General features: G+C 47.3%; 1 protein-coding gene across 3 annotated transcripts in view; it reads right to left on the reverse strand.

Moving 5' to 3' along the window:
- PARVB (parvin beta) overlaps positions 1-26,324 on the reverse strand; it is a 276,144-nt gene that overhangs the window by 211,680 nt on the left and 38,140 nt on the right. Inside the window, exon 1 of one of the 3 annotated variants that reach the window (XM_033952576.1) lies at positions 14,009-14,480. The exons of 1 other annotated variant lie outside the window; for it this stretch is intronic. In XM_033952576.1, coding sequence (XP_033808467.1) covers positions 14,009-14,045 — 37 coding nt within the window. In that variant the 5' untranslated portion in view covers positions 14,046-14,480. Of the gene's footprint in view, positions 1-13,975; positions 14,481-26,324 lie in introns of those variants that run through there. One more of the 3 variants, XM_033952578.1, reaches the window with a different exon arrangement.

Below are 26,324 nucleotides of genomic sequence, written 5' to 3' on the forward strand. Positions count from 1 at the left end.
CGGAGGAGTGCGTGGTCCCCAGTTAGTATAAGCCAGCTAAGAAGCCAACCCGGGGAGGTGGGTGGGACGTAAGAATATCTGCCTGCTGTCCCTGGATAACACCTGTTACGGTAAGTAACTGTGCTTTATCCCAGGACAAGCAGGCAGCATATTCTTTACGCATGGGTGACCTCCAAGCTAACAAAGAGGGAGGAGGGATGGTTGGCCATTAGGAAAACAAATTCTGAAGTACAGATTGGCCGAAGTGCCCATCCCATCTGGAGAAAGCATCCAGACAGTAGTGAGTAGTGAATGTGTGAACTGAGGACCAGGTGGCCGCCTTGCAGATTTCCTCAATGGGTGTGGAACGGAGGAAAGCAACAGAAGCGGCCATAGCTCTTACCCTGTGGGCCGTGACAGCACCGTCCAGTGACAGACCGGCCCGAGCGTAACAGAACGCGATGCAAGCTGCAAGCCAGTTGGATAGCGTCCGTTTAGAGACCGGTCGACCCAAACGATTCGGGTCGAAGGTCAGGAAGAGCTGAGGGGACAAGCGGTGAGCCCTTGTACGATCAAGATAGTAAGCCAGGGCACGTTTGCAGTCAAGACTGTGCAATGCCTGTTCTCCGGGATGTGAATGAGGTTTCGGGAAGAAAACAGGCAACACAATGGTTGAGGTGAAAAGCTGAGACCACCTTTGGAAGGAACTTTGGATGGGTGCATAGAACCACCTTGTCATGGTGAAAAATAGTGAACGGTGGATCGGCAACCAGTGCATGAAGCTCACTAACCCTCCTGGCAGAGGTGACAGCAATGAGGAAAAGAACCTTCCAAGTCAGAAATTTGAGCGAAGTTGTGGCAAGTGGCTCAAAGGGAGGTTTCATGAGGGCAGACAAAACCACATTCAGGTCCCAGACGACCGGAGGAGGCTTCAGAGGTGGTTTGATGTTGAAGAGGCCCCTCATGAATCGGGAAACCAGAGGGTGAGCCGTGAGGGGTTTTCCTAGGACAGGCTCATGAAATGCCGTGATGGCACTGAGATGGACTCTGATTGAGGTAGACTTGAGGCCTGCGTTGGACAGGGAGAGTAAGTAGTCCAGGACAGTTTCCACCGCTAAAGAGGTGGGATTATGATGATGACGGAGGCACCAAGAGGAGAACCTGGTCCACTTCTGATGGTAACATTGGAGGGTGGCCGGTTTCCTGGAGGCGTCCAGAATGAGACGTACAGGCTGAGACAGGTTTCCTGAAGAGGTCAGCCCGAGAGAAACCAAGCTGTCAGGTGGAGCGAAGACAGATTGGGATGTAGTAGAGACTGATGTTGCTGTGTAAGTAGAGTAGGAAACACAGGTAGAGGAATGGGCTCCCTGGAGCTGAGCTGAAGTAGAAGGGAGAACCAGTGTTGACGCGGCCACCGGGGAGCTATGAGGATCATGGTGGCTCCGTCCCTGCGGAGTTTGGATAAAGTCCGCAACATCAGAGGTAGCGGAGGAAAGGCATAGAGGAACCGATCCGTCCAGTCGAGAAGGAATGCATCCGGGGCCAGACGATGAGGAGAGAAGAGTCTGGAGCAGAACTGGGGCAGCTGATGGTTGTGAGGAGCTGCGAATAGGTCCACCTGCGGAGTGCCCCAGCGAGCAAAGATGGAGTGGAGCGTGGGAGGATCCAAAGTCCACTCGTGAGGTTGAAGGATGCGGCTGAGATTGTCGGCCAGGGAGTTCTGCTCGCCCTGGATGTAGACAGCCTTGAGGAAGAGACTGCGGGCCGTGGCCCAGGTCCAAATGCGAAGAGCCTCCTGGCAAAGGAGGCGAGATCCGGTGCCGCCCTGTTTGTTGATGTAGTACATGGCAACTTGGTTGTCCGTGCACAGGAGCAGAACCTGAGGGCAAAGAAGGTGCTGGAAGGCCTTGAGAGCATAGAACATGGCTCGTAGTTCCAGGAAATTGATGTGATGAAGGCGCTCCTGCGGGGTCCAAAGACCTTGGGTGCGAAGGTCCCCCAGGTGAGCTCCCCATGCATAGGGGGAGGCATCCGTGGTGATGATCATGGAATGCGGGGGCAGATGAAAAAGAAGGCCCCTGGAAAGATTTGAGGAGTCCAACCACCATTGTAGAGATCGCTGAAGAGACGATGTCACAGAGATGGGATGAGAAAGAAGATTCGAGGTCTGTGACCACTGGTTGGCCAGAGTCCATTGAGGTATCCTGAGGTGGAGTCGTGCCAGGGGAAGCACATGCACCGTCGAGGCCATGTGGCCCAGAAGGACCATCATTTGTCTGGCAGAAATGGAGTGATGAAGGAGCACCTGACGACACAGGTGGAGCAGAGTTCGCTGACGATCGGAGGGGAGAAACGCCCTCATTAGGGTGGTGTCGAGAACCGCTCCGATGAACTGAAGTCGCTGTGTGGGAAGCAGATGCGACTTGGGGTAGTTGATCTCGAACCCCAGAAGATGGAGGAGAGAGATGGTATGATGAGTGGCTTGTAGCACAAGTGGAGACGTAGGTGCTTTCACCAACCAATCGTCCAAGTAGGGAAACACCTGGAGGTTGTGAGACCGGAGGAACGCCGCCGCCACAATGAGGCATTTGGTGAACACTCTGGGTGATGAGGCCAGGCCAAAAGGTAGCACTTTGTACTGATAGTGTCGATGGTGCACCTGGAATCGTAGATAGCGACGGGAGGATGGATTGATTGGGATGTGAGTGTAGGCCTCCTTGAGGTCCAGGGAACATAGCCAGTCGTTCCGAGAGAGATGAGGGTACAGTGTGGCAAGGGAGAGCATTCTGAACTTCTCCTTGACGAGACACTTGTTGAGGTCCCGGAGGTCGAGGATGGGACGTAGGTCTCCTGTCTTTTTTGGAACTAGAAAGTAACGGGAGTAGAATCCCCGGCCCCTTTGTTCCAGAGGTACTTCTTCGATGGCATTGAGTAGAAGGAGGGATTGGACCTCCCTCAGGAGGAGGGGGGTTTGAGTTGAAAGAGAAGCAGACTCTACGGGAGGATTGTCTGGTGGAAGAGTCTGGAAGTTGAGAGAGTAGCCGTGGCGGATGATGTTTAGGACCCACTGGTCCGATGTGATGACCTCCCAACGGCTGACGAAGATGCGGAGCCTGCCTCCGATTGGCTGAGGAAGAGGCAATGAGGGTGGAAGACTGGCTAAGCCCTGGAGAGAGGAGTCAAAAGGGCTGAGAAGGTTTGGCAGGAGGAAGAGCCTTGGCCGGTTGGTTAGACTGGGCACGAGCCTGGGCGTGCTGGTGTTGGCGGGCCTGCCTAGGTTGCTGTGGAGGTGGATTGAGCGGCCTAGCGGAGAACCTGCGCTGGTATGAGATCGGTGGCCTGTAAGGACGAGCAGGTGGAGCCTTTTTCTTAGGTTTAATGAGAGTGTCCCATCTGGTCTCATGGGCAGAGAGTTTTTGCGTGGTGGTATCCAGGGACTCTCCGAACAATTCATCACCAAGGCATGGGGCGTTGGCTAATCGGTCTTGATGGTTGACGTCCAGATCAGAGACCCTGAGCCAGGCTAGGCGGCGCATGGCCACGGCGATGGCAGATGCACGGGAGGTGAGCTCAAAAGAGTCGTAGATAGAGCGCACCATAAATTTTCTTAATTGAAGCAGGCTGGAGACATGCTGTTGGAAAAGTGGGACTTTATGCTCTGGCATGTACTTTTGCATGGCGGAGAGTTGCATTACCAGATGTTTGAGGTAGAAGGAAAAATGGAACGAGTAGTTGTTCGCCCTGTTGGCAAGCATGGCATTCTGATAGAGTCGCTTGCCAAACTTGTCCATAGTTTTGCCCTCTCTGCCAGGAGGGGTGGAGGCATAGACACTGGAGCCCTGAGTCTTTTTTAAAGTGGACTCCACCAGGAGAGACTCATGAGGGAGTTGGGGTTTATCAAATCCTGGGATTGGTATAACCCTATAGAGGCTGTCTAATTTACGGGGGGCCCCAGGAACAGTCAGCGGGTTCTCCCAATTTTTATAAAAAGTTTCCCGTAAGATATCATGCACGGGCAACTTTAGGAACTCTTTGGGAGGTTGATCAAAATCTAATGCCTCCAGGAAAGCTTGTGACTTCTTAGAGTCAGATTCCAGTGGCAAAGACAAAGCACCTGACAACTCCCTGAGAAATTTTGAGAAGGAAGATTGTTCAGGTTTAGATGCGGTATCGGGTGCCGAAGGCTCTTCGTCCGACGACGATGCATCCTCCTCGGTACCGGTAGGGGATTGTTCCCATAGGTCCGGGTCTCTGACATCGGTATGTGCGTGTCGAGAGACTGGAGTGGAAGGCTCGGCATGGTGAGTTTTAGACAGAGATTTGCCAGAGCGTACCGAGACGTTACCGGGTGATGTAGACCTGTGTCTGTCTCGGTCCCGGGAAGTACGGTGCCGGTCAGAGTCGTGGGGAGACCGGTGCCCTGCCCGGTCCCGAGGAGGATCGGTCGTCGTCAAGGCCATAGTCTCGGCATGGGAATGGAGATGTGGTGCCGAGAGAATGGGCATGGAGGAGTCCATAGGTACCGATGGCGTGGATACCGGTTGGACGGTGTGGGGCTCGGGCCGGTCTGGTACCGAGAGCAGCGGTGCCAAGATAGAGGGTAAGAGCTGCTTAAGTTGCTTGTGGAGTTGTTCCTGCAACTGGTCCTGGAGGATGGCCGCAATGCGGTCGTCCAGGGGAGGCACCGGAACCACTTTTTTCTTCTTTGGTTCCATGGGTGCCGCTCTACACTCCGGCGATGAGGGGGCCGATGACGAGGCACTCACCGAAATCGGAGTGGAGCGTTTTTTGGCTCGGCGTGGAGCCGAAAGGACTGGTGCCGTCCCCGAGGTGGGAGGGCGCTCAAGGGTGGAAGGCTTCTTAGCCGGCTTACCTGGCGCCGGAGGCGCCGATGTCGACTCAGGCGGTGTCGAAGTGGTCGGTGTCGACTTCGACGGTGCCGCAGATGAAGAGGTCGAATCCATAATCGGGCCGGTGCCGAAAAGTAGATTTTGTTGGATTTGACGATTCTTCAAAGTGCGTTTTTTAAGAGTGGCACAGCGGGTGCAGGAGTCCGCCCGATGTTCCGGTCCCAAGCACTGTAAGCACCAGTTGTGTGGGTCAGTGAGGGAGATCGGGCGTGCACACCGCTGGCACTTCTTAAAACCGGGCTGCGGGGGCATGAATGGAAATACGGCCTCCGCAAAATCAAACCCCGAGGCCTGGATCGTGCCAACAGGCCCCGCCGGGGCAGGAACGAAAAATAAAGCAAAAAGAAAGGAAAATTTTTTTTTTTTTAATTGAAAGAAAAAAGCACCCGAAGGTGAAAAAACCGAAAAAAGAACGCGAGCGGGAAGGCAAAAGGAGGATTGTTGAAAAACACACGTCTTCTTCGCTCCGCGGAAACGAAGAAACTGGGGACCACGCACTCCTCCGTCGGGCGGGAAGGCACTCGCGCACGCGCGGTGCGGCCAACTAGAACTTTCTAGTAAAAAGGTCCGTACCGTGGGCTCCGTCGGTGACGTCACCCATGCGTAAAGAATATGCTGCCTGCTTGTCCTGGGATAAGGCCATATACAGACACAGACCATGCAAGTCTGCCCAGTACTGGCCTTAGTTCAATATTTACTATTATTTTCTGATTCTAGATCCTCTATGTTCATCCCACATATCTTTGAACTGAGTAACTTACTGGTTGGTGCCAAGGCAGTATGGGGTTGGCCACGAGCAAGCAGCAGAGAGAAAGATGCTGGAAAGCAGCAGAGAGGAAATGTATGCCTCCCCCCTCCAAAATGGATTGCAAGGCATATAAAAAAAAAATTATTTTGAATTAAACTAGAGATTACAAGAAAAAGAGCTTTCTCCTATGTAAGGCCGATTCTCTGGAATACTGTGTTTTCTGAGTTTTCTAAGGGTCTCTCAAATAGTGCATTTCGAAAACAACTGAAGTCCGTTTTATTTCAGCAACATTATGGATTTTGCTGATAACATTTTATTGAAATGACTGAAGTCAACTACTATACTTTAGTAATATTACTGATTTTTGAAAATTTCATTGTAAATTTTTTGTTTTAGATTTTGAGTTTTGTTGTAACATATGATGGACCACTGGTCTGACCCAGCAGCGGCAATTCTTATGTTCTTATGAGTCTAGCCTTACCTGCGTATGTTCTGGTTCAGCAGGAACTTGTCTAACTTCGTCTGCACGATTAACTTTTAGTCACAGGCATTTATGCCAATGAAAACCAAGTTTAAATGCCTACGCTTAAGTTGTGCACAGATCGCGTGCATTCTATAACAGTGCACCTAACTTTTAGGAACGCCCATGAACTGCCCGTTCTCCCCTGGCCACGCGCCCTTTTGAGAGCGCCCTTTATCGATAAATTGTGGCGCATTGTATCTGAAGTTTGTAGCTTTGTAAACTGCTTAATACATCACTACAAGCGTTATATCAAGAAAATAAATCTAATCCGATCCAATTGGAGGAGGTGTAAAAAAAAATAGTGACGTGTGAAAACCGCACGAGACAATCGCACGCAGAAAAGCTGGGCTGACAATCATGCACAGGACATCAGCACGCCGGATTTAAACTCAATTTGAAAGTGCTCCAATGGGGGGGGAACCCCCCACATTACAGAGGAAACTCAACTTTTCCTAAAATATAGAGGAAAAGCCGGTTTCCTTTATAATGGGGAGTTCACACACACACTCACACACAACACCCCCCCCCCCCAGAATGGCAGCGCCAACACTACTAAGTTAAGTGCAGTGGTTCCCCACCCCAACCCCCCTCGGAGTGCTTTCAAATTGAGTTTAAATCCGGCGCGCGATTGTCAGCCCTGCTTTGTCTGCATGGGATTGTCTCGTGCGGTTTTAATTGTGTATCAAAATGGTGATGCGTCTGGTCTCAGATGCTGGAGACCCTTAATAATGAGCCCCATAACTGAGTGGCACATTCAAGTTGTGTTTAACGGGTCAAGTTATGATTTAGGCATCTGTAGATCCTTTTGAGGACAAAGCTATCTGTACCAGACAAGAGAAGGCTTCAAAAATACACATCTTAAAGCAGTTTTATCTAAGGAAACAGAAGAGCAGACAAAACCATCCCCCAAAAAATAAGTAATAAACTATTTATATAACATCCAATCCAGGAAATCTGAACGATTCATTAAAAAAACCACTGACAATCATCAATCAGAATATTTCTGCAATATAAAAAAAAGGGGTTTAAGCAGTTTTCTAAACTGCAATAAATTACTTTCAGATCTAAGATTGGTTGGCAAGGAGTTCCATAAAAGAGGAACCACTTAAGAAAACAGCTGCTTACTAGACATCTTTTTAGCACTATTAACGGAAGGCAGGAGCACATGATATTTTTGAGATGATTGCAATTTCCAGTGATTAATACTAAGATGACAAGCAACAAGACAAATTTAATATAAAATTACAGGGAGAAAATGTATACAGCAAACAATGAGAAAACATAAAACAACCTGCCTGAGTGCTAACTACACACACTGGCAATTCCCTCAGTGAAGGACGCCAAGTTACACTCATTATTCCAAAAGCAATCAGCACAGTTGAAAATACCAGTCAACATTCAAACCCAGAAGTCATGATTTTTTATTAATGCTAAAGCCATGTAATTTTTTAAAAATATGCATATTCTGCACTGCTAGGCAGTAGCTCTGACTATATGTCAAATACAGATATTCAGTCACTATGGGCCGAATTTTGTAAACTTGCACATGCAGATCTATGCGCATTGCTGATTTCCACACACAACTTAATTACCGTAGCTAACAAGCTAATCAGTGCTGATAATTGCCCAATTAATTACTGGCACTAATTTGATAAATTGTGTGCATCAATTCTAAGCATGTGGCTCTCAAAAGGGCTTGTGGCCAGGGGAGAACGGGCAATTCATGGGCGTTCCTAAAAGTTAGGTGCACTGTTATAGAATACACCCGATCTGTGCACAACTTAAGCGCAGGCATTTAGACTTGGTTTTCATTGGCAGATGAGGTTAGACAAGTTCCTGCTGAACCAGAACATACACAGGTAAGGCTAGACTCATAAGAATATAAGAATTGCCACTGCTGGGTCAGACCAGTGGTCCATCATGCCCAGCAGTTCGCTCATGCGGCAGCCCTCTGGTCAAAGACCAGCACCCTAACTGAGACTAGCCCTACCAGTGTACGTCCTTGTTCAGCAGGAACTTGTCTAACTTTGTCTTGAATCCCTGGAGGGTGTTTTCCCCTACAACAGACTCCGGAAGAGCGTTCCAGTTTTCTACCACTCTCTGGGTGAAGAAGAACTTCCTTATGTTCGTACGGAATCTATCCTCTTTCAATTTTAGAGAGAAACATAGAAACAAAGAAATAGACGGCAGATAAGGGCCACAGCCCATCTAGTCTGACCACCCCAATGACCCTCCCCTACCTTTCTCTGTGAATAGATCCCATGTGTCTATCCCATTTGGCCTTAAAATCAGGCACGCTGCTGGCCTCAATCACTTGAAGTGGAAGACTATTCCAGCGATCAACCACCCTTTCAGTGAAAATGAATTTCCTGGTGTCCCCGTACAGTTTCCCGCCCCTGTTTTTCCACAGATGCCCCCTTGTTGCCGTGGGACCCTTGAAAAAGAAGGTATCTTCTTCCACCTCGATGCAGCCCGTGAGATACTTGAATGTCTCGATCATGTCACCCCTCTCTCTGCGTTCCTCGAGTGAGTACAGCTGCAACTTATCCAGCCGTTCCTCGTACGGGAGATCCTTGAGTCCCGAGACCATCCAGGTGGCCATTCTCTGGACAGACTCCAGTCTCAGCACATCCTTACGGTAATGCGGCCTCCAGAATTGCACACAGTATTCCAGGTGGGGCCTCACCATGGATCTATACAATGGCATAATGACTTCAGGCTTACGGCTGACGAAACTCCTGCGTATGCAACCTATGATTTGCCTTGCCTTGGATGAAGCTTGCTCCACTTGATTGGCAGTCTTCATGTTCTCACTGACGATCACCCCTAAGTCTCATTCTGTTTCAGTTCTTGTTAGGATCTCGCCATTAAGGGTGTAAGTCTTGCATGGATTTTGGCTGCCCAGGTGCATGACTTTGCATTTTTTGGCATTGAAGCTGAGTTGCCAGGACCTAGACCAGCGCTCCAGTAGGAGTAGGTCGTGCATCATGTTGTCGGACATTGAATTTATGTCTGTTGTGCTTTTGCTCACTACATTGCTTAGTTTGGCGCCATCGGCGAATAATGTTATTTTATCTCACAGCCCTTCTGCCAAGTCTCTTATAAAGATGTTGAATAGGATCGGGCCCAGGACCGAGCCCTGCGGCACTCCACTGATTACCTCCGTCATTTCGGAGGGGGTGACGTTCACCACTACACTCTGAAGCCTACCTCCAAGCCAGTTCCCAACCCATTTCGTCAATGTGTTACCCAATCCTATAGAACTCATCTTGCTCAGCAACCTGCGGTGTGGTACGCTATCGAATGCTTTACTGAAGTCCAGGTATACGATGTCCAGGGACTCCCCAACATCCAGCTTCCTCGTCACCCAGTCAAAGAAGCTGATCAGGTTGGATTGGCAGGATCTCCCCTTAGTAAATCCATGTTGACGGGGATCCCCTAGATTCTCCTCGTTCAGGATCGTATCCAATTGGCGTTTGATTAGAGTTTCCATTAGTTTGCACACTATTGATGTGAGACTCACCGATCTGTAGTTTGCTGTCTCCATCTTAGAGCCTTTCTTGTGGAGTGGAATGACGTTAGCCGTCTTCCAGTCCAACGGGACGTTACCCGTACTAAGGGAGAGACTGAAGAGCGCGGATAGCGGTTCCGCCAAGACATCACACAACAAGGTTGTCAGGCCCCATTGCCTTGTTAACCTTAAGCTTTGACAGCTCGCAGTACACACCGCTGGGTGTAAACTCAAAATTACTAAACGGGTCATCTGCGTCAACCCTTGTCTGTAGCTGAGGGCCGAGTCCTGGCGCCTCGCGGGTGAAGACTGAGCAGAAGTATTCATTTAACAGTTGGGCTTTTTCCGAGTCCGCTTCTACATAGTCTCCGTCTGGTTTCCTAAGACGTACTATCCCGCCTGAGTTCTTATTTCTGTCACTGATATACCTGAAGAAGGATTTATCTCCTTTCTGGATGTTCTTCGTTAGAGACTCCTCCATGCGGAATTTGGCCTCCCTAACTGCTGTTTTGACGGCTTTTGACTTGGCCAGATAGACTTCCCTAGGGTCTTGTTTCCCTGATTGTTTGTAAGAGATGAATGCTTTTTTCTTCTCCTTGATGAGATCCGAAATCTCCGCAGAGAACCACTGTGGTTTATTGTTCCTTCGCCGTTTACTTACTGATTTAACATAGCGGTTTGTTGCTTCTTGTATGGTGGCTTTCAAAGTCGACCACATTTCTTCCACGTTATCGGTTTCTGCTTGGCTTTGTAGCGCCTGGTGAACGAAGTCTCCCATTTCTTTGAAGTTTGTGTCCTTGAATTTGAGGACCTTGGTCAGTGTGGTAGATTTAGTGAAACCTTTCCTGAGATTGAACCACACCATGTTGTGGTCACTGGAGGCCAATGTGTCGCCCACCGAGACCTCTGTGACACTTTCTCCATTGGTAAGTATCAGGTCCAGTATTGCCTGATCCCTTGTTGGTTCCAACACCAGTTGCCTGAGTCTTGCTCCCTTCATAGAGTTTAATAGCCTTCTGCTGCTGCCGGAAGCAGAGGAAAGCGTGTCCCAATCCACATCAGGCATGTTGAAGTCCCTAACAATACTGTGTCCCCACGCAAGGTGATATTCTCTATATCTCCAATTAATTCCATATCTAGGTCATCCTGTTGTCTTGGGGGTCTGTATATTACGCTAAGATACAGGCATTTGTCCTTCCCTCTGGCCAAATTTACCCAAAGGGATTCCCCATTGTAGTGGACATCTGTGATTCTGGTGACCTTAATGTCATCTTTAGTATATAATGCTACACCTCCTGCCATTTTGCCCTCCCTGTCCCAGCGAAGCAAGTTGTAACCCGGTATGACCATGTCCAACCCGTGGGAGTCCGTGAGCCAGGTCTCAGATATCGCCACCACATCCAGGTCGGCATTCCTCATTTCTGTTTCTAATTCCAGGATCTTGTTTCCCAGACTGTGGGCGTTTACGTACATAGCCCTCCATTTTGTATGTTTGGTACGTCTCAGTGGGGATGTTCCCGCTTGAGCTACTTGGACACCTTTAGCATTATTCGCATATTTTGTACTTTCCCTAGACCCAGAGTTACAACGTGCACCTATCCCGGACTCCCCAGACCCAGAACTACAGTGTGTTCCTATCCTAGACTCGGAAATGTGTGTACCCTGTGGGGGTATTCCCGCTTGGGCTACTTGAACTCCTTTAGTACAATTTGCAATGTGTGTTCTCTCGCTGGACCCAGAATTACTCCCTCTAGATCCAGAATTACTCCCTCTAGATCCAGAATTACAATGTGTACTCCTCCTAACCCAGAATTACAATGTGTACTCCCCTTAGACCCAGAATTATAATGTGTACTCCCCTACCTTGGAGAGGGTGAACAACCTGTCCTTATCTACTAAGTCTATTCCCTTCAGTACCTTAAATGTTTCGATCATGTCCCCTCTCAATCTCCTCTGTTCGAGCGAGAAGAGGCCCAGTTTCTCTAATCTTTCGCTGTACGGCAGCTCCTCCAACCCTTAACCATCTTAGTCGCTCTTCTCTGGACTCTTTCGAGTAGTACCATGTCCTTCTTCATGTACCTAAGGACCACAGCGGGAGCCAACTGCTGGGCACGATGGACCACTGGCCTGACTCAGCAGTGGCAATTCTTATATTCTTATGTGTGACTCTATAAACTGTGCCTAACTTTGAAGGCAGTAATTGCGCCAAGCGCTGACCTTTTCAGTGCCAATATTTTAATCTTAGCAGTGCCAACTGCTAAGAAACACGTCTCCTCGCTGGGATGAGAAAAGACTGCTGGTCTGGCTCTCATGAATTGGATGAAAAGCACCCATGTGTGCAAAGTGGAAGTGTTGCCTCAAGCTCTTAAAGAGACAGTACATTGGGCAGCATGGATGAAATCACCCACATATGAGAATCAATTGGCCTGTCCTGAGAGAAAAGATTTTACACACCAGCACCCACATAAACCGATTGGCTCAGAATCATCATGCCATATTTTCTAGACCTAATGTTGTGCTGCAGCAGGAACTGGCAGAAATCAAAGCCAAACAAAACTTCATAAAACAATGGAATGCAAGTTTGAAAATATAGTAGCCTCCAAAAATTGTTATCAAAGAATCAAAAAAATCATGGAAACCTGGGGCTCCTTTTACTAAGCTGCGATGGTGTTTTCAGCGCACACAGGATTTTAGCACGCGCTAAACCCGCGCTACGCGGCTAGAACTAACGCCAGCTCAATGCTGGCATTGAGGTCTAGTGCGCGCTAATACCGCTATCGCAGCTTAGTAAAAGGAGCCCTGCGTTTCCTTACCAGCCTGTATATAAAGTGTGTAATTCGGAAAAGATCGCTGAAATTTAGGTGCCACAATGCTATGCGCCAAGTGCGAATTCTGTATCAGCAACGACACATGTAATTTCCATTATACACTAGGAGAGTAGGAGGGCATTTAAGCACCAACAATTAAGGTTTTTAAAAAAAAGTTATTTATATACCGCCTATCAATTGAGGCTGCCTAAGCAGTTTACATTCAGGTCCTCAAGCATTTTTCCCTCTCTGTCCTGGCGGCCTCACAATCTAACATACCTGGGGCAATGGAGGATTAAATGACTTGCCCAAGGCCACTTATGCCATGTCAGTGGCTCCTGTAAATGACTACAATTAAATATTGCAGTTGCAAATGTAATTAACAGTATTCCAGAATCTTAGCACATTAAGTGCTGGGCACAACACACACACACTCATGCCACATGAATATCCCACTTACAGTTACACACTATAGCTTTTAAACATTAAGGGGCAAATATTCAATGGGCTAGATTCACGAACCTGCTCGATCGGGCCCGAACCGGGCAGGTCCGATGAATTCAGGAAACCCTAATATGCAGATGGGGACGATCGGAGTAATGCCCCCATCTGCCTGCCCGGATCGCTCGATAGCGATCCCAGCGCATGCAAAGACCATCTGTAGATGGTCTGCGCATGCGCTGGACCTCCGGGCCCGGCATAGTTTGTTTCTTTTTCTTTTCTTAAGGATTCCGTGCACTGCGGGGAAGAGTAGGAGAGTTGGGGCAAGCAGGCGATCGGGGCAGGGTGAACAACCTGTCCTTATCTACCAAGTCTATTCCCTTCAGTACTTTTAACATTCAATAGAGGGTCCCTTCTCAGAAGAGCTTACAATCTAATTTCTGTGGTCTTCCCTGCTTCCACAGGATTACAGATTTATAGCCCTCATGGATATGTATTAAGAGAGTTACTGGAGGGGTGTGCAATAATTTCCATACATTAAAGTACAGCTTATGTCCTGCCAGTGACAAAATACAATGCAGGTTCTGCTTAATGCTTTTGAGAGAAATACAATAGAAAACACTAAATACACAAAATGCAGATACAATATCAACATACGCTGTTAAGGAATAGCATAGGTAAATGTGTTTATTTCTGCAGAGTCTTTAAAGAAATTACATCTCCTTTTCTAACATGTTGAATTTACTTACATTGTTCAACAAATTCCAGTTATAAAAGCAAAGACTAGCACTTTAACAGAACCTTTAAACATTCTATATCTTGTATTCACTATATGCACTTGGGGGGGGAATATTTAAAAAGAAAAAAAAATTGTTCCATCATGGCATTAACTAGAATACTTGTTCTAATTGCTATTTGGGGATGAAAGTTTGAACTTTTCTTGCATTCTCTTAATGAAGGCAAAGAGGCAACACAGCACTGCATTTTTAAACCACACAGAATCCAAAACCAGCCCAGAGCTATAGTATGCTGCAAACACACAGCTAGCCCACAAACCTTAAATTTTATATTTCATAGATTCCTCTGTACCTTCCTTTTTTCGTTTTCTACAAAGCAGCCCTGACATTTTTGTCACACCACTGCTCAGCTGAGTGCTGTCCTCTAGTAACGAACAGTGGACAGTAAAGAGGAGCAGCAGCTGAGGTTCCTAACCAGTTGTCCAGGGTTATTTCTGTCCCACTGACAAGAGGGAGGCAACCAAATGGAGACAGATGATGGACCGGTATGCTGAATAAACTCATAGCATCAAGCATTTATACTAGGGGTTTGCAGCCAGGAATTTTTTTATTTTGTTTCCAGGAATGTTTGTTTTGTTCAAATTTTGTCTCATTATGTTGTAACGAGACCAATGTTGAACAGCGAGCACACTATTCAAAGATCGCTTTGCATTCTTTCCTGACAGTGTCTTATATTCATTTGGGACCCAAAAAAAAGCACTAGGTCTTATTTTCAGGTAGAGCTTATTTTTTTCTTGTACATGATCATCTCTTCCTTCCTCTCCTTCACCCCAATTCTTCCTCTTTGCTTTCCCCCCACATGTGCAACATCTTTTCTCCCCTCTCACCCATCCCCCTTGTGCCTTCCCTATGCAGCATCTTTCTATCCCTACCTCCTATTCCCCTGGGCAGCAGAACCTTTGCCCAGCTTCCTTCCTTCCCTCTCACCCATCCCCCTTGTGCCTTCCCTATGCAGCATCTTTCTATCCCTCCCTCCTATTCCCCTGGGCAGCAGAACCTTTGCCAAGCTTCCTTCCTTCCTTCTCTCCCATCCCTCGTGCAGCAGAACTCTTGAACACCCACCGCCGCACCTGCCAAGCATCCAAACCGCCGATGACACTCTATCCTTCCTTCCCAACAAATCCCTGCAGACCGCAACCATAAATACCTTGCTGCAGAGGAGCTTTGGGAAAGCAGCACTCACAGGCTGTTTCTTGGCCTTCTCGCGACAAGGTTTTTAGTGCAGTGGGAGAGTGGAAATCTCTCCCGCTGTAGGGGTGGGGGTCAGGTTAGTCATGGCGAGGATTTTAGTGCAGTAAGAGAGTGTGGGCATCTCTTCCGCTGTGGGAAGGAGGTGTTGCTGCCGTTTCGGAAGAAGGGTGGTGTTTTTCACCCCTGCTGCGGGGAAGGGGTGTTGCGATGCAATGGAGAGAATGGGCATATCTCCTGCTGCATCACAACAGAGGGGTTTCTAGCAGTCTTGACGCTGACCGGCACCCCAGGACCAGTTGCATTTTTTAGCTGCCAAAAGCCGACGCCGCTTTTTTAAAATGGCTTGGCATTTTTTAAGAAGCCACCGGAGGGCTCATTTCAATGTTGAAGAGCCCATTTGCATGTCAGTGTCGGAGACTGCTAGAATCCTCGCTAAAGAGGGAGATAATCCATTTTGATAATCTGTCGCTAAACTGCGTACTGGCTAAACTGCCAGAAAACAGTTTAGTGACAGCGTTAAAGTTTTGAGAATCTGGGCCCTAATCTCTTTATAAGAAGCAACTAATTAGTCTTGTAGATTCCAGGGTGGCTGACCTGGTGATCCACACCAGGCAGATTACATAGAAAGCAGCCTCCCTAGCTGCCATGTTTGCACAAGCCCTTTGCTCATCCCTTCTGCCCCCCCCCAAAAAAAAAAAACCAGCAAGCACAAGATTCAAATTTGTTCCTGCACTTATTTTCACCCACTTCCAATCTTCAACCTTTTTTTATACTGGCATAGTGTTGAGGGGGGGGGGAGGGTTCCCAAGAGGCTTTCTTCAGCTGTTATTTTCAGCTGACTGGACTAACCAGTGAGCCTCCTGTCTTTAGCTTCTGGATAAATACCAAAGGATCTGTTTCCACATCTAATGCAAACACATTTTCAAATTTAAATTGGGCCTCAGATGTTGAGGCTACAGTATTTGTTTACCTCTTTGTTTCTTCAATCCCTGCTTTTTGACTAAAAGCAATTATCTTCTATTAATCTAAGAAAAACTGACCAATAGAATTGAGTCAGGCTCAAAACCTTAACACTCTATTTGCATTGGAGTAAGGACGTGGCATTTTTTCCAGCTGGTAATTTGCTTAGCATTTTTGAGGATCAGTGCTTTCAAGGGCTAGCTTTATTTTCTGGCTTTGTTCCATTTTTTAAGATGATCTGTTGTTTCAGTTATAAATCTCACAAACCTCAGAGTAAGCAATTTTTTTTGTTGGAAGTGGAAATAACTTTCATCACCTTTGAACATTTCAGTTTGTTATTTCATGTCAAGTAAAAGATGTAGTATTAGGAGCAAGAGAGAGAGAGAAGTGCATTACCTCAGAATCAGAAGTTGCCACTATAAGGTTCAGAATCATATTTCTGTAATAAGACTTCTGCTGATACCACTGTGATAAGAGACAGACTGTATGCATCTCCAGGGACATGGGTATAAAGCAGACATGGGCAAACTATGTCCCGCAGGCCATATCCGGCCCGTTTAGTTTTTTTAATCCAGCCCACCAACCATCTGAACCCCTCAAAACACGAGCCCTACATACCTCCCTCCAGAGCAGCGTCGGGCCGGCAGCACTCTAAACAGGCTGCTTCACGGCCTTCTCTCGTCAGGGCCTTCCATGTGCTGCGTTACTGATGACATCATCAGTGATGCGACAGAGGGAATTCCCCAACGAGAGAAGGCTGCAAAGCAGCCTATTTAGAGTGCTGCCGGCCTGACACTGCTCTGGAGGGAGGTAAGTAGGGTTTGCGGTTGGTGAGGTTCAGATGGGAGGGAAGGATGGGGGATCAGCGATTCGGCTGTGCGGCGGGGGCGGGTGCTCAAGGGTTCTGCTTCACAGATGGGAGGGAGGGAAGGATGGAAGCTGGGCAAGGGTTCTGCTGCACAGGGGGATGGAGGGGTAGAAAGATGCTCTTGGTCCGGCTCCTCTGTCAAAATTAAGAACCCCTTGTGGCCTACGAGTCAAAATGTTTGCCCACCCTTGGTATAAAGAGATGTGCATTTGTTTGAAGAAACAGAGAAAATGGCAATGACATTTTCATGTTGTTTCATATAATTGGCAAAAAGAAATTAGTAGAAAAAAAAAACATGAAATTTAGTGTTTGTTTCATGTTCTGTCAGTGGTATGCATGCTCTTTCGAAAGTGTGCACACTTTTTCCCGATAGCGTGTGCATGTGTTATGTTTATTATCATTTGTTTTTATGTTATGTTTATTATCATTTATTATACTGCATCACCATATTACAGACCTCAGCGGTTTACATTCTGAATTATATTAAATAATAATAATAATGAGAACTTTATACAAATAAGAGCAGACAATATTAAGTTCAAATTAAAAGAAAGAGAATCAGAGTGCAGGAAAATAAATAGATAAATAAATGTGTTCACTATTATGCATTCTTCTTCATTGGTTCATATACCGTGTTTCCCTGAAAATAAGCCCTAGTCGTAGGCAGCCATGCTTCCCCCTCGCCGTGTAGCCGAACCGCCGAACCCTCGCTGACCGTCCATCCTTCCCTCCCAACAGATCCCCGCAGACCGCAACCATAAATACCTTGCTGCAGAGGAGCATCGGGCCAGCAGCACTCACAGGCTGCTTCTTGGCCTTCTCGCTGGGGCCTTCTGTGTACTGATGATGTCATGGACCCACTCCTACCAGCTGCCTGCATTGTCTAAATGCATCTTGGGATGAACCGGGGAGGGGCCTGAGGCTTTGACTGGCCCAGGTTATATAAGGCCCCTCAAACAACTTGAGCCAATCAGAATTTCAGGCCCCTCCCCAGATGCCTAAAGCCCTCCTATGGGGCATCCTGAGCCAATCAGAGCCTCAGACCCCACCCTGGTGCATCCCAAGATGCACTGAGGAGGGGAATTTTCATTTAGACAATGCAGGCAGCTGGCAGGAGTGGGTCCGTGTCCCTCCCGATCTTCAACTTTGAGGTAAGGGGGGAGGGGGTAGTTGGGGAGGTGTAGGGGAAGCGGGGGATTACTCGCCAGTGGGAGAAAGTGGGCATCTCTCCCGCTGCAAGGGGGTGTTACTTGCCAGCGGGGGAGAGTGGGCATCTCTCCCGCTGCAAGGAGGGGTTTAGGTTAGTTGCGGCAAGGTTTTTTGGGCAGCGGGAGAGATGCTTTAGGCTCTTCCCTCAGTAACCTGGATACAGAGGGTGGTACCTAAGACCTGATTTTCTCAGATGCCTAAGGCCCCACCCCTTAGAAGTGGCCTTAGGCATTGTTACAATCAGGGCCTTTGGCCCCTTCCCCCTTCCCCATGCATCCCATGATGCACCGGGGAGGAGAAGGCCTGTCATTTAGTTCCCAAATTTATTAATTCTTTGTTATACTGTCTATCCCAAGTATCTAGATGGTTTACAATGAATAAAATTAATAAAAATTAAAACAAAAGAAAAATATAATCTTAAAATATGGAGGGACAAGACAGACTAGACGAACAGGAAATATATGGGGAAGCTGGGGAATGGAAATAAAGTTACAATAAAACTGAGGTAGAAAATGTTAGGGGATGGTAAATACATAAATGTAATTAGGACTGGCGGCCAGAAAGCCTCAAGCGAGCTTCCTACTTCCAACTTTCTAAAAATGTACAGGGGAGGTTCGGTGACAGGAGGGAGTGGGCATCCCTCCTGCCATTTCTTGGGGGGGTTTGGGGGTGCCTGGTCAGGAGGGGGCCATGGCGCAGGGGTGTTTTGCATGGCAGAAGGGAGTGGGCACCTCCTGCCAATTTTCTGTCATGTTGCATTTGTCAGGGGTCTTTGGGGAGGGCCGTCATCAGCGGTGGGGGACCTTTATTCATTTTTTTAATGTGACAGATATTTTGCATGTGTAACACATGCAAAATATCTGCCATTGGAAAAATATGAACACCCCCCTCCCCCCCCCAAAAAAAACCAAAACAACAACAAAAACAAAAACAGGCAGACCTATCGATAACACAGTTACCAGTCGGTTTCCGATTGCTAAAACCCTTTTTTTATTTTTTGGGGGAATAGCCAAGCGATGTTAGTGAATCAATCGCTTGGTTACTTTGCATGACTGGATCGGAAAATGGTCGATCAAGGGGAAAACCACGAGGTGGGTTGTATTGTGCATCTGGTCGGTAAAAGCAAGCATCGCTAAAGCTGTGAAAACAGGTTTAGCGACTAGCGCTGAGTTTAGTGCATCTAACCTTTTCCAGCTATGTGAAGTAGGAATCCTACAGACTAAGTAAAAAGTGAGGCAAAATTAATGTAGGAAGAATTTGTAGAAAAACTGCTTTATCAGCCGAAGTTTTAAACAGAAGCAGAGTAATTACTTTACTTTAAATTTAGATATGGCTATTTCTGACCACAAAACTAAATAGCTTCACCCCTCTGAGACAGTGGAGAATGTGGTGGTGTAAACAAGATTGATGTGCCTGCCACATGAATCTGCCAGCTAGAAAAGGAGGAAGTGAGGAGGAGGAAGGTTACTCAAAGTGCAGAAGTATATCACAGTTGGCCGGGTGAGCAGGTTCCTATTACTGCCACAATGTAAAGTGAGGCTACATCTTATAAGAGCAAAATGGCAGCCATCCTCTATTCAGTAGAAGCCTGGCAGGTTCATCTCTGGTTTTAGGATATGGAGGATCATGGGGCCATGGGCAGAAACTCACTGTGGGGCATCATTTGCATAAGTCAGAAAAGGTTATAAAACAGGGTCATGTGCAAAACGCAGTCACTTAATGGTAAGACTGGCCCTGCTGGCTTCTGAGTCACTTTCCTGTATGTCAGCATAGTGTTATTGTCACATAAAGTGATTGTTTTTTTTCAGACTTAAAGATAATGATTATTATTATTATTATTTTTTTAAAAGATGATTGATTGAAGCAAATGCACTGAAGCATGTTAACCTTGTGTACACACTCAACCAGACACACAGCAGCTCAACAGCAAAAATGATATACACTGGTAAATGAGGATTCACAGCTCCCTCTAGTGTTCAATCCAGCTAAGCTCATATCACTGGAATTCAAAAAATGAGCTGACATGGTGTAAGAAATAAAATCATTATAAGAGCTAAGCAGATGTTCTTGCACCTCTATTTGGGAAACTCTTTGGTTCTTAAGTTTAGAGCAAGCTTCAAGTCATTTAAAAAATGTCCTTCTGTTAACCCCTACTATTTTATTTAAGGTTTATTATTTTTATATTATATTATCCACTGATGACTTAAAAGGGGAGGAGCCAACGGTGCGCAGAAGTTTGGCGCACGGCAAAGGCGCTCGCCTTAGCGAGAGCGCCTTTGCGAAGGGCCTCAAGAAGGGCAGAGTCACCACACCCAAGGACACCAAGGAAGGGCAATCAAGGTAAGGAAGCCAACAAACAACCAAACAAGTGCACATACATACATAACAACAGCAGGACACACTCAAACTGCTATCTTAAGTTTAGGAACACCAACCAACACAGAACACCACAACACTAGTCGACACTAGACAAACGTGGCACATTAGGAGTGGATACAGGAAAAAACATATAACTAAGGAATAAGGAAGTAGTAAGCAGCAGGCACAGAGGAGAACACACACTCGCACAAGCAAAAAGGAACCAGTGAAATAAGAGAGTACTCCAAAAAGGCGGACAGCAATGGAAGCAGAGGGAATCCAGAAGATGAGCTTTCCAGTGTTCTGCACAATCTGTCATATGTATGACTACCTCCCCTCGGGGAGGCAGTCATATGTATGCAGTCGGTGTCAGGAGCTGGAAGGACTCTACCTCACAGAAGACCCACTCATGACAGCGGAGGACTTCATGAGAGGGAGGCACATTGAGGAAGAAGTCAGAGAACTCGATGAATTCATTGAGGAAGCCTACAGGAGGAGGGTGGAAGAACACGAACATCAGAGGAAAGATGAAGAAACACCAACATGGAAGGGAGAACAAGTGGAAGATGACTCCAAGGAAGATACCCACAGAGGAATCCCGCAGGAAGGAGAGGAATGGTCTAGTCGATGCCCAGAAGAAGAAGCAGCTAAGCACACCGAGGACATAGAAGAAGCAGCAAAGCACTCCGAGGACATAGACCTGCAACTGGAGTGAAAACTGAAGAAGGGAAAGTCTGCGATCCTAGTGGGAGACTCAATCATTAGGCAAGTAGACAGCCACATAGCAGGTGGGAGAGAGAATTGACTGGTGACCTGCCTCCCAGGAGCAAGAACAAAGGACATCGTGAACAAAATTGGAAAGATCCTAGAAGAAGCAGAGATGGAAGAGACTATAGTGATGATCCACATTGGGACAAATGATGTCAGCAAGAGGGACTACAGTAGAAGTGCACTGATAGAACAGTTCAAGATTCTGGGAAGGAAGTTGAAGATGAGGACTCAGAAGATAGCGTTTTCAGAGATCCTACCAGTACTGAGGGCAGATGTGAAGAGGCAGATGGAACTACAATCAATAAATGCATGGATGAGGAGATGGTGTGAGGAAGAAGGATAAAAGCCGACAGTCGACCAAGAGTCAACGTTTCGGAAGAAGGTATCCCGTGAAGATACTAAGTGGGAAAAATGCTGGTAAGAAATAATGGGCAAAACACAGGAGTTCTGATTCAGAAGAGGAGGATAAGAGGATAGTAGCACAGGAGAAGAATATAAAGATCAAAGCACAGGGAAAGGAAACGAAGACAAAGAATACCAGGACTTAAATTGCATATACACTAATGCAAGGAGCCTAAGGAACAAAATGGGGGAATTAGAAGTCATGGCCAAAATTGAGAACCTAGACATCATTGGGGTCTCTGAAACATGGTGGAATGAAGAAAACAAATGGGATATAGCACTGCCGGGGTATAAACTCTATCGCCAAAGGAGGAGGAATAGCCCTATACAGAAAAGAAAGCATACACTCGACCAGAGTGGACACAGCTGCGACGACCAACAAATTTGAATCGCTATGGGTTAAAATACCGGGAAGGAAAGGGCCCGAGGTAAAGATGGGCCTGTACTATCGTCCACCTGGGCAAACTGAAGCTACCGATGAGGAAATGGAAGCAGAGAGAAAACGAGAATACAAAAGCGGTAACACGATTATTATGGGAGACTTCAACTATCCCGGGATAGACTGGAGTCTTGGAAATTCAAAATGCGCCAAGGAGACCAGATTCCTGGAGGCTATACAGGACTGTTTCATGGATCAGCTTGTCAGAGAACCGACAAGAGGAAATGCTACTTTGGATCTAATCCTTAATGGGCTAAGAGGACCTGCAAAGGAAGTGGAAGTAGTGGGACCGTTGGGAAACAGCGATCACAATATGTTCAAGTTCAAAGTTGAAGTAGGAATACCGAAGGGAAAGAGAACCAAAGCGACAACCTTTAACTTCAAGAAAGGAAACTACGAAGCGATGAGGGTAATGGTAAGGAAGAAACTTAGGAACAGCTCAAAGAAATGGCAGAATGTAGAGCAAGCCTGATCTTTATTCAAGGACACGGTGAGCGAGGTGCAAAATATGTATATCCCCCAGATTCAGAAAAGGATGCAAGAAGAGCCGAATAAAAGACCCGGCGTGGATAACTAAAGAAGTGAGGAAAGCGATAGGTGATAAGAAGAATTCATTCAAGAAATGGAAAAAGGGCAAAACCGAGGAGAACTGGAAAGAACAAGGAAGTATCAAAAAGAATGTCACCTCATGGTTAGAAAAGCAAAAAGAGAATATGAAGAGAGGCTAGCCAGGGAAGCATGAAATTTCAAACCGTTCTTCAGATATGTTAGGGGGAAGCAGCCGGCTAGGGAGGAGGTGGGACCGCTGGATGACGGAGATAGGAAGGGAGTGGTGAAGGAGGAGAAAGAAGTGGCAGAAAGACTAAATATGTTCTTTTCGTCAGTATTTACAAAAGAGGACACATCCAACATACCGGAACCTGAACAAATCTTCAAGGGAGACCAAGCAGAAAAATTAACATCCATTGAAGTAAGCCTTGAAGACATACGCAGGCAGACAGAAAAATTAAAAACTTACAAATCACCGGGCCCGCAGGGAATCCACCCTAGGGTACTGAAAGAACTAAAGGAGGAAATAGCAGAACTACTACAACAAGTCTGTAATCTATCCCTGAAAACAGGCGTGATCCCGGAAGATTGAAAGATAGCCAATGTTACGCCCATCTTTAAAAAGGGATCAAGAGGTGACCCAGGAAACTACAGATCGGTAAGTCTGACCTCGGTTCTGGGGAAAATGGCAGACGCACTGATAAAAGATAGCATCGAGGAGCATCTAGAAAGGAATAAACTTATGAAAACAAGCCAACATGGCTTCTACAAGAGAAATTCGTGCCTAACGAACTTATTACACTTCTTCGAAGGAATTAACAAACGGATGGACAAATGGGACCACATAGATATCGTATACTTAGACTTCCAAAAAGCCTTTGACAAGGTACCCCATGAAACTGAAGAACCATGGGGTGGAAGGAGACGTACACAGATGGATCAGGAACTGGTTGGCGGGTAGGAGCAGAGGGTAGGAGTGAAGGGCCATTACTCTGACTGGAGGAGGGTCACGAGTGGTGTTCCGCAGGGATCGGTGCTTGGACTGCTGCTATTCAATGTATTTATAAATGATCTAGAAACAGGGACGAAGTGCGAAGTAATAAAATTCACAGATGACACCAAACTATTTAATGGGGATAGGACTAAAGATGACTGCGAAGATTTACAAAGGGACCTGAACAAACTAGGGGAGTGGGTGAAGAGATGGCAGATGAAGTTCAATGTAGAGAAATGTAAAGTCTTGCACGTAGGAAACATAAACCCGATGTACAACTACATGATGGGAGGGCTGGTAATGGGTGAAAGCCTAGAAAAGGACTTAGGGGTACTGGTAAACAAGACAATGAAACTGTCGGCCCAGTGCACAGCGATCTCTAAGAAGGCGAACAGAATGCTAGGTATCATCAAGAAAGGTATTACAACCAGAACGAAGGAAGTTATCTTGCCGTTGTATCGGGCGATTGTGTGCCCGAATCTGGAGTACTACGTCCAATATTGGTCACCGTACCTTAAGAAGGACATGGCGATACTCGAGAGGGTTCAGAAAAGAGCGACGAGATTGATAAAAGGTATGGAAAACCTTTCCTATACTGAAAGATTGGAGAAACTGGGGCTCTTTTCCCTGGAAAAGCGAAGGCTTAGAGGGGACATGATAGAAACTTACAAGATCATGAAGGGCACAGAGAAAGTGGAGAGGGACAGATTCTTCAAAACTTTGAAGACTACAAGAACGAGAGGGCATTCTGATAAATTAAAAGGGGACAGATTCAGAACCAATGCTAGGAAGTTCTTCTTCACCCAGAGGGTGGTGAACACCTGGAATGCGGTTCCAGAGGGTGTGGTAGGACAGAGTACGGTATTGGATTTCAAGAAAGGATTAGATGTTTTCCTGAAGGAAAAGGGGATTGAAGGGTATAGATAGAGGATTAATATGCAGGTCCTGGACCCGATGGGCCCCGCGTGAGCGGGCTGCTGGGCATGATGCACCTCTGGTCTGACCCAGCAGAGGCATTGCTTATGTTCTTATGTTAACCATTTAGTTATATTATACTATAACCATTTAGTTATCCATTGATAAGACGGTATACCAAGAGACAAATAAACTTGGATTTGTTTTTGTCTTTCATCTACAAAGATCTTGTTTGCTTATGTGAATACAGTATGATTTTGTTGGAAAGGCAGGAAGGCAATAGCGATACTACCAAGTGCCGCCAAATAAGGCACGAGATCGCTAAAGCGGCAGGAGAGATGAACCATCTCTCCTGCAGCAATCCACCCCTCCCCCCCAACACGATCCGGGCAGGAGGGAGCCCAAGCCCTCCTGGCCCGGCGACCCCCCCCCCGGTGCCCGACAGCGATCAGGCCAGAAGGGAGCCCAAGCCCTCCTAGCCCAGCGACACCCCCGGTGCCCGACAGCAATTGGGCCAGGAGGGAGTGCATCCCCTCCTGCCCAGGCGACCCCCCCTACCCCCACTAAGATATGGGCAGGAGGGATCCCAGGCCCTCCTGCCCTCAGTGCACCCCCCTCCCACAATCACCTCCCCTGAACCCCCGATTGGCCCCCCACCCGCCGAACCATGAGACTCCCCTGCCAATCCTGCAACACCACCTCTCACCCCCGTACCTGAAAGTAAGTTGAACGGACGGACGGGTCCAGCATCCATCGAATGGCGGGCCTTAGGGCCTGATTGGCCCAGGCTCCTCAAACCCTGATCACAGGTGGTGCCCGAGGCGCCTGGGCCAACCGGAATCGGCCCAGTAGCCTTAGGCCCCTCCTGTGGGCGGGGCCTTAGGCACATGGGCTGGGTTGGCTACTGGGTCGATTCCGGTTGGCCCAGGTGCCTCAGGCCCCACCTGTGGGCGGGGTTTGAGGCGCCTGGGCCAATCAGGCCCTAAAGCCCACCATTCAATGGATGGCGGGCCTGCCGGACGGACAGGCTTGGGACCCGTCCGTACGGCCAACTTACTTTCAGGTACAGGGGTGTGGGTGTGGGGGGTCTCGCAGGTCGGCGGGTGGGGAGCTGATCGTGGGTTCAGGGGGTGATCATGGGACTGGGGTGCGCCGAGGGCAGGAGGGCCTGTGATCCCTCCTGACTGTATCTTAGTGGGGGGTAGGGGGGGTCGCCTGGGCAGAAGGGGTTGGGCTCCCTCCTGCCCAGATCGTTGTCAGGCACCAGGGGGTCGCCGTGCCAGAATGGCTTGGGCTCCCTCCTGGCCCGATCACTGTCGGAAAGCATCACTCTACGGAGCATTCACTATTAGGTCTCACAACAAAAATATTATATTATATTGACCATCATAAATCTGCTTTGCTCATTTCACAAGGCTATTTGGATTTGGATCATTTGGAATCCATTGGAAACACAGATCAGGTACTACAATGGTTCAAATCTTATTTCAATGAAAGATCCTTTAAGGTATGTTGTGATAGTACTCAATCAAAAACATACAGTACAAATTATGGTATTCCTCAGGGTTCAATACTGTCCCCTCTTCTATCCCTTTGTCAATCAATAGGTTTGACACCAATCGCTTATGCTAATGACCTTCAATTACTTCATCCATTAGCTACAAACAATCAAAAAGAAATAGAGGACATCAATTACAATATGGGAAAAATATGGGACTGGCTACAAGATAATATGTTGGTTCTCAACGCTGCAAAATTCTCTACAATATTATTCCCCTGTAAGGAAGGGATAGATGTTCACTCCCTGATCCTCCTCAACTCTATGCCATCAAATAATGTATCCTATGTAAAAATCTTGGGCATCAATCTGGACAGTAAATTGACATACCACAAGCAAATTGGTATTGTGGTCCAAAAATGCTTCCACCGATTCCATCTAATTTGCTCCTTAT

Source organism: Geotrypetes seraphini, chromosome 7 (genome assembly GCF_902459505.1).
Source record: "Geotrypetes seraphini chromosome 7, aGeoSer1.1, whole genome shotgun sequence".
NCBI lineage: Eukaryota > Metazoa > Chordata > Amphibia > Gymnophiona > Dermophiidae > Geotrypetes > Geotrypetes seraphini.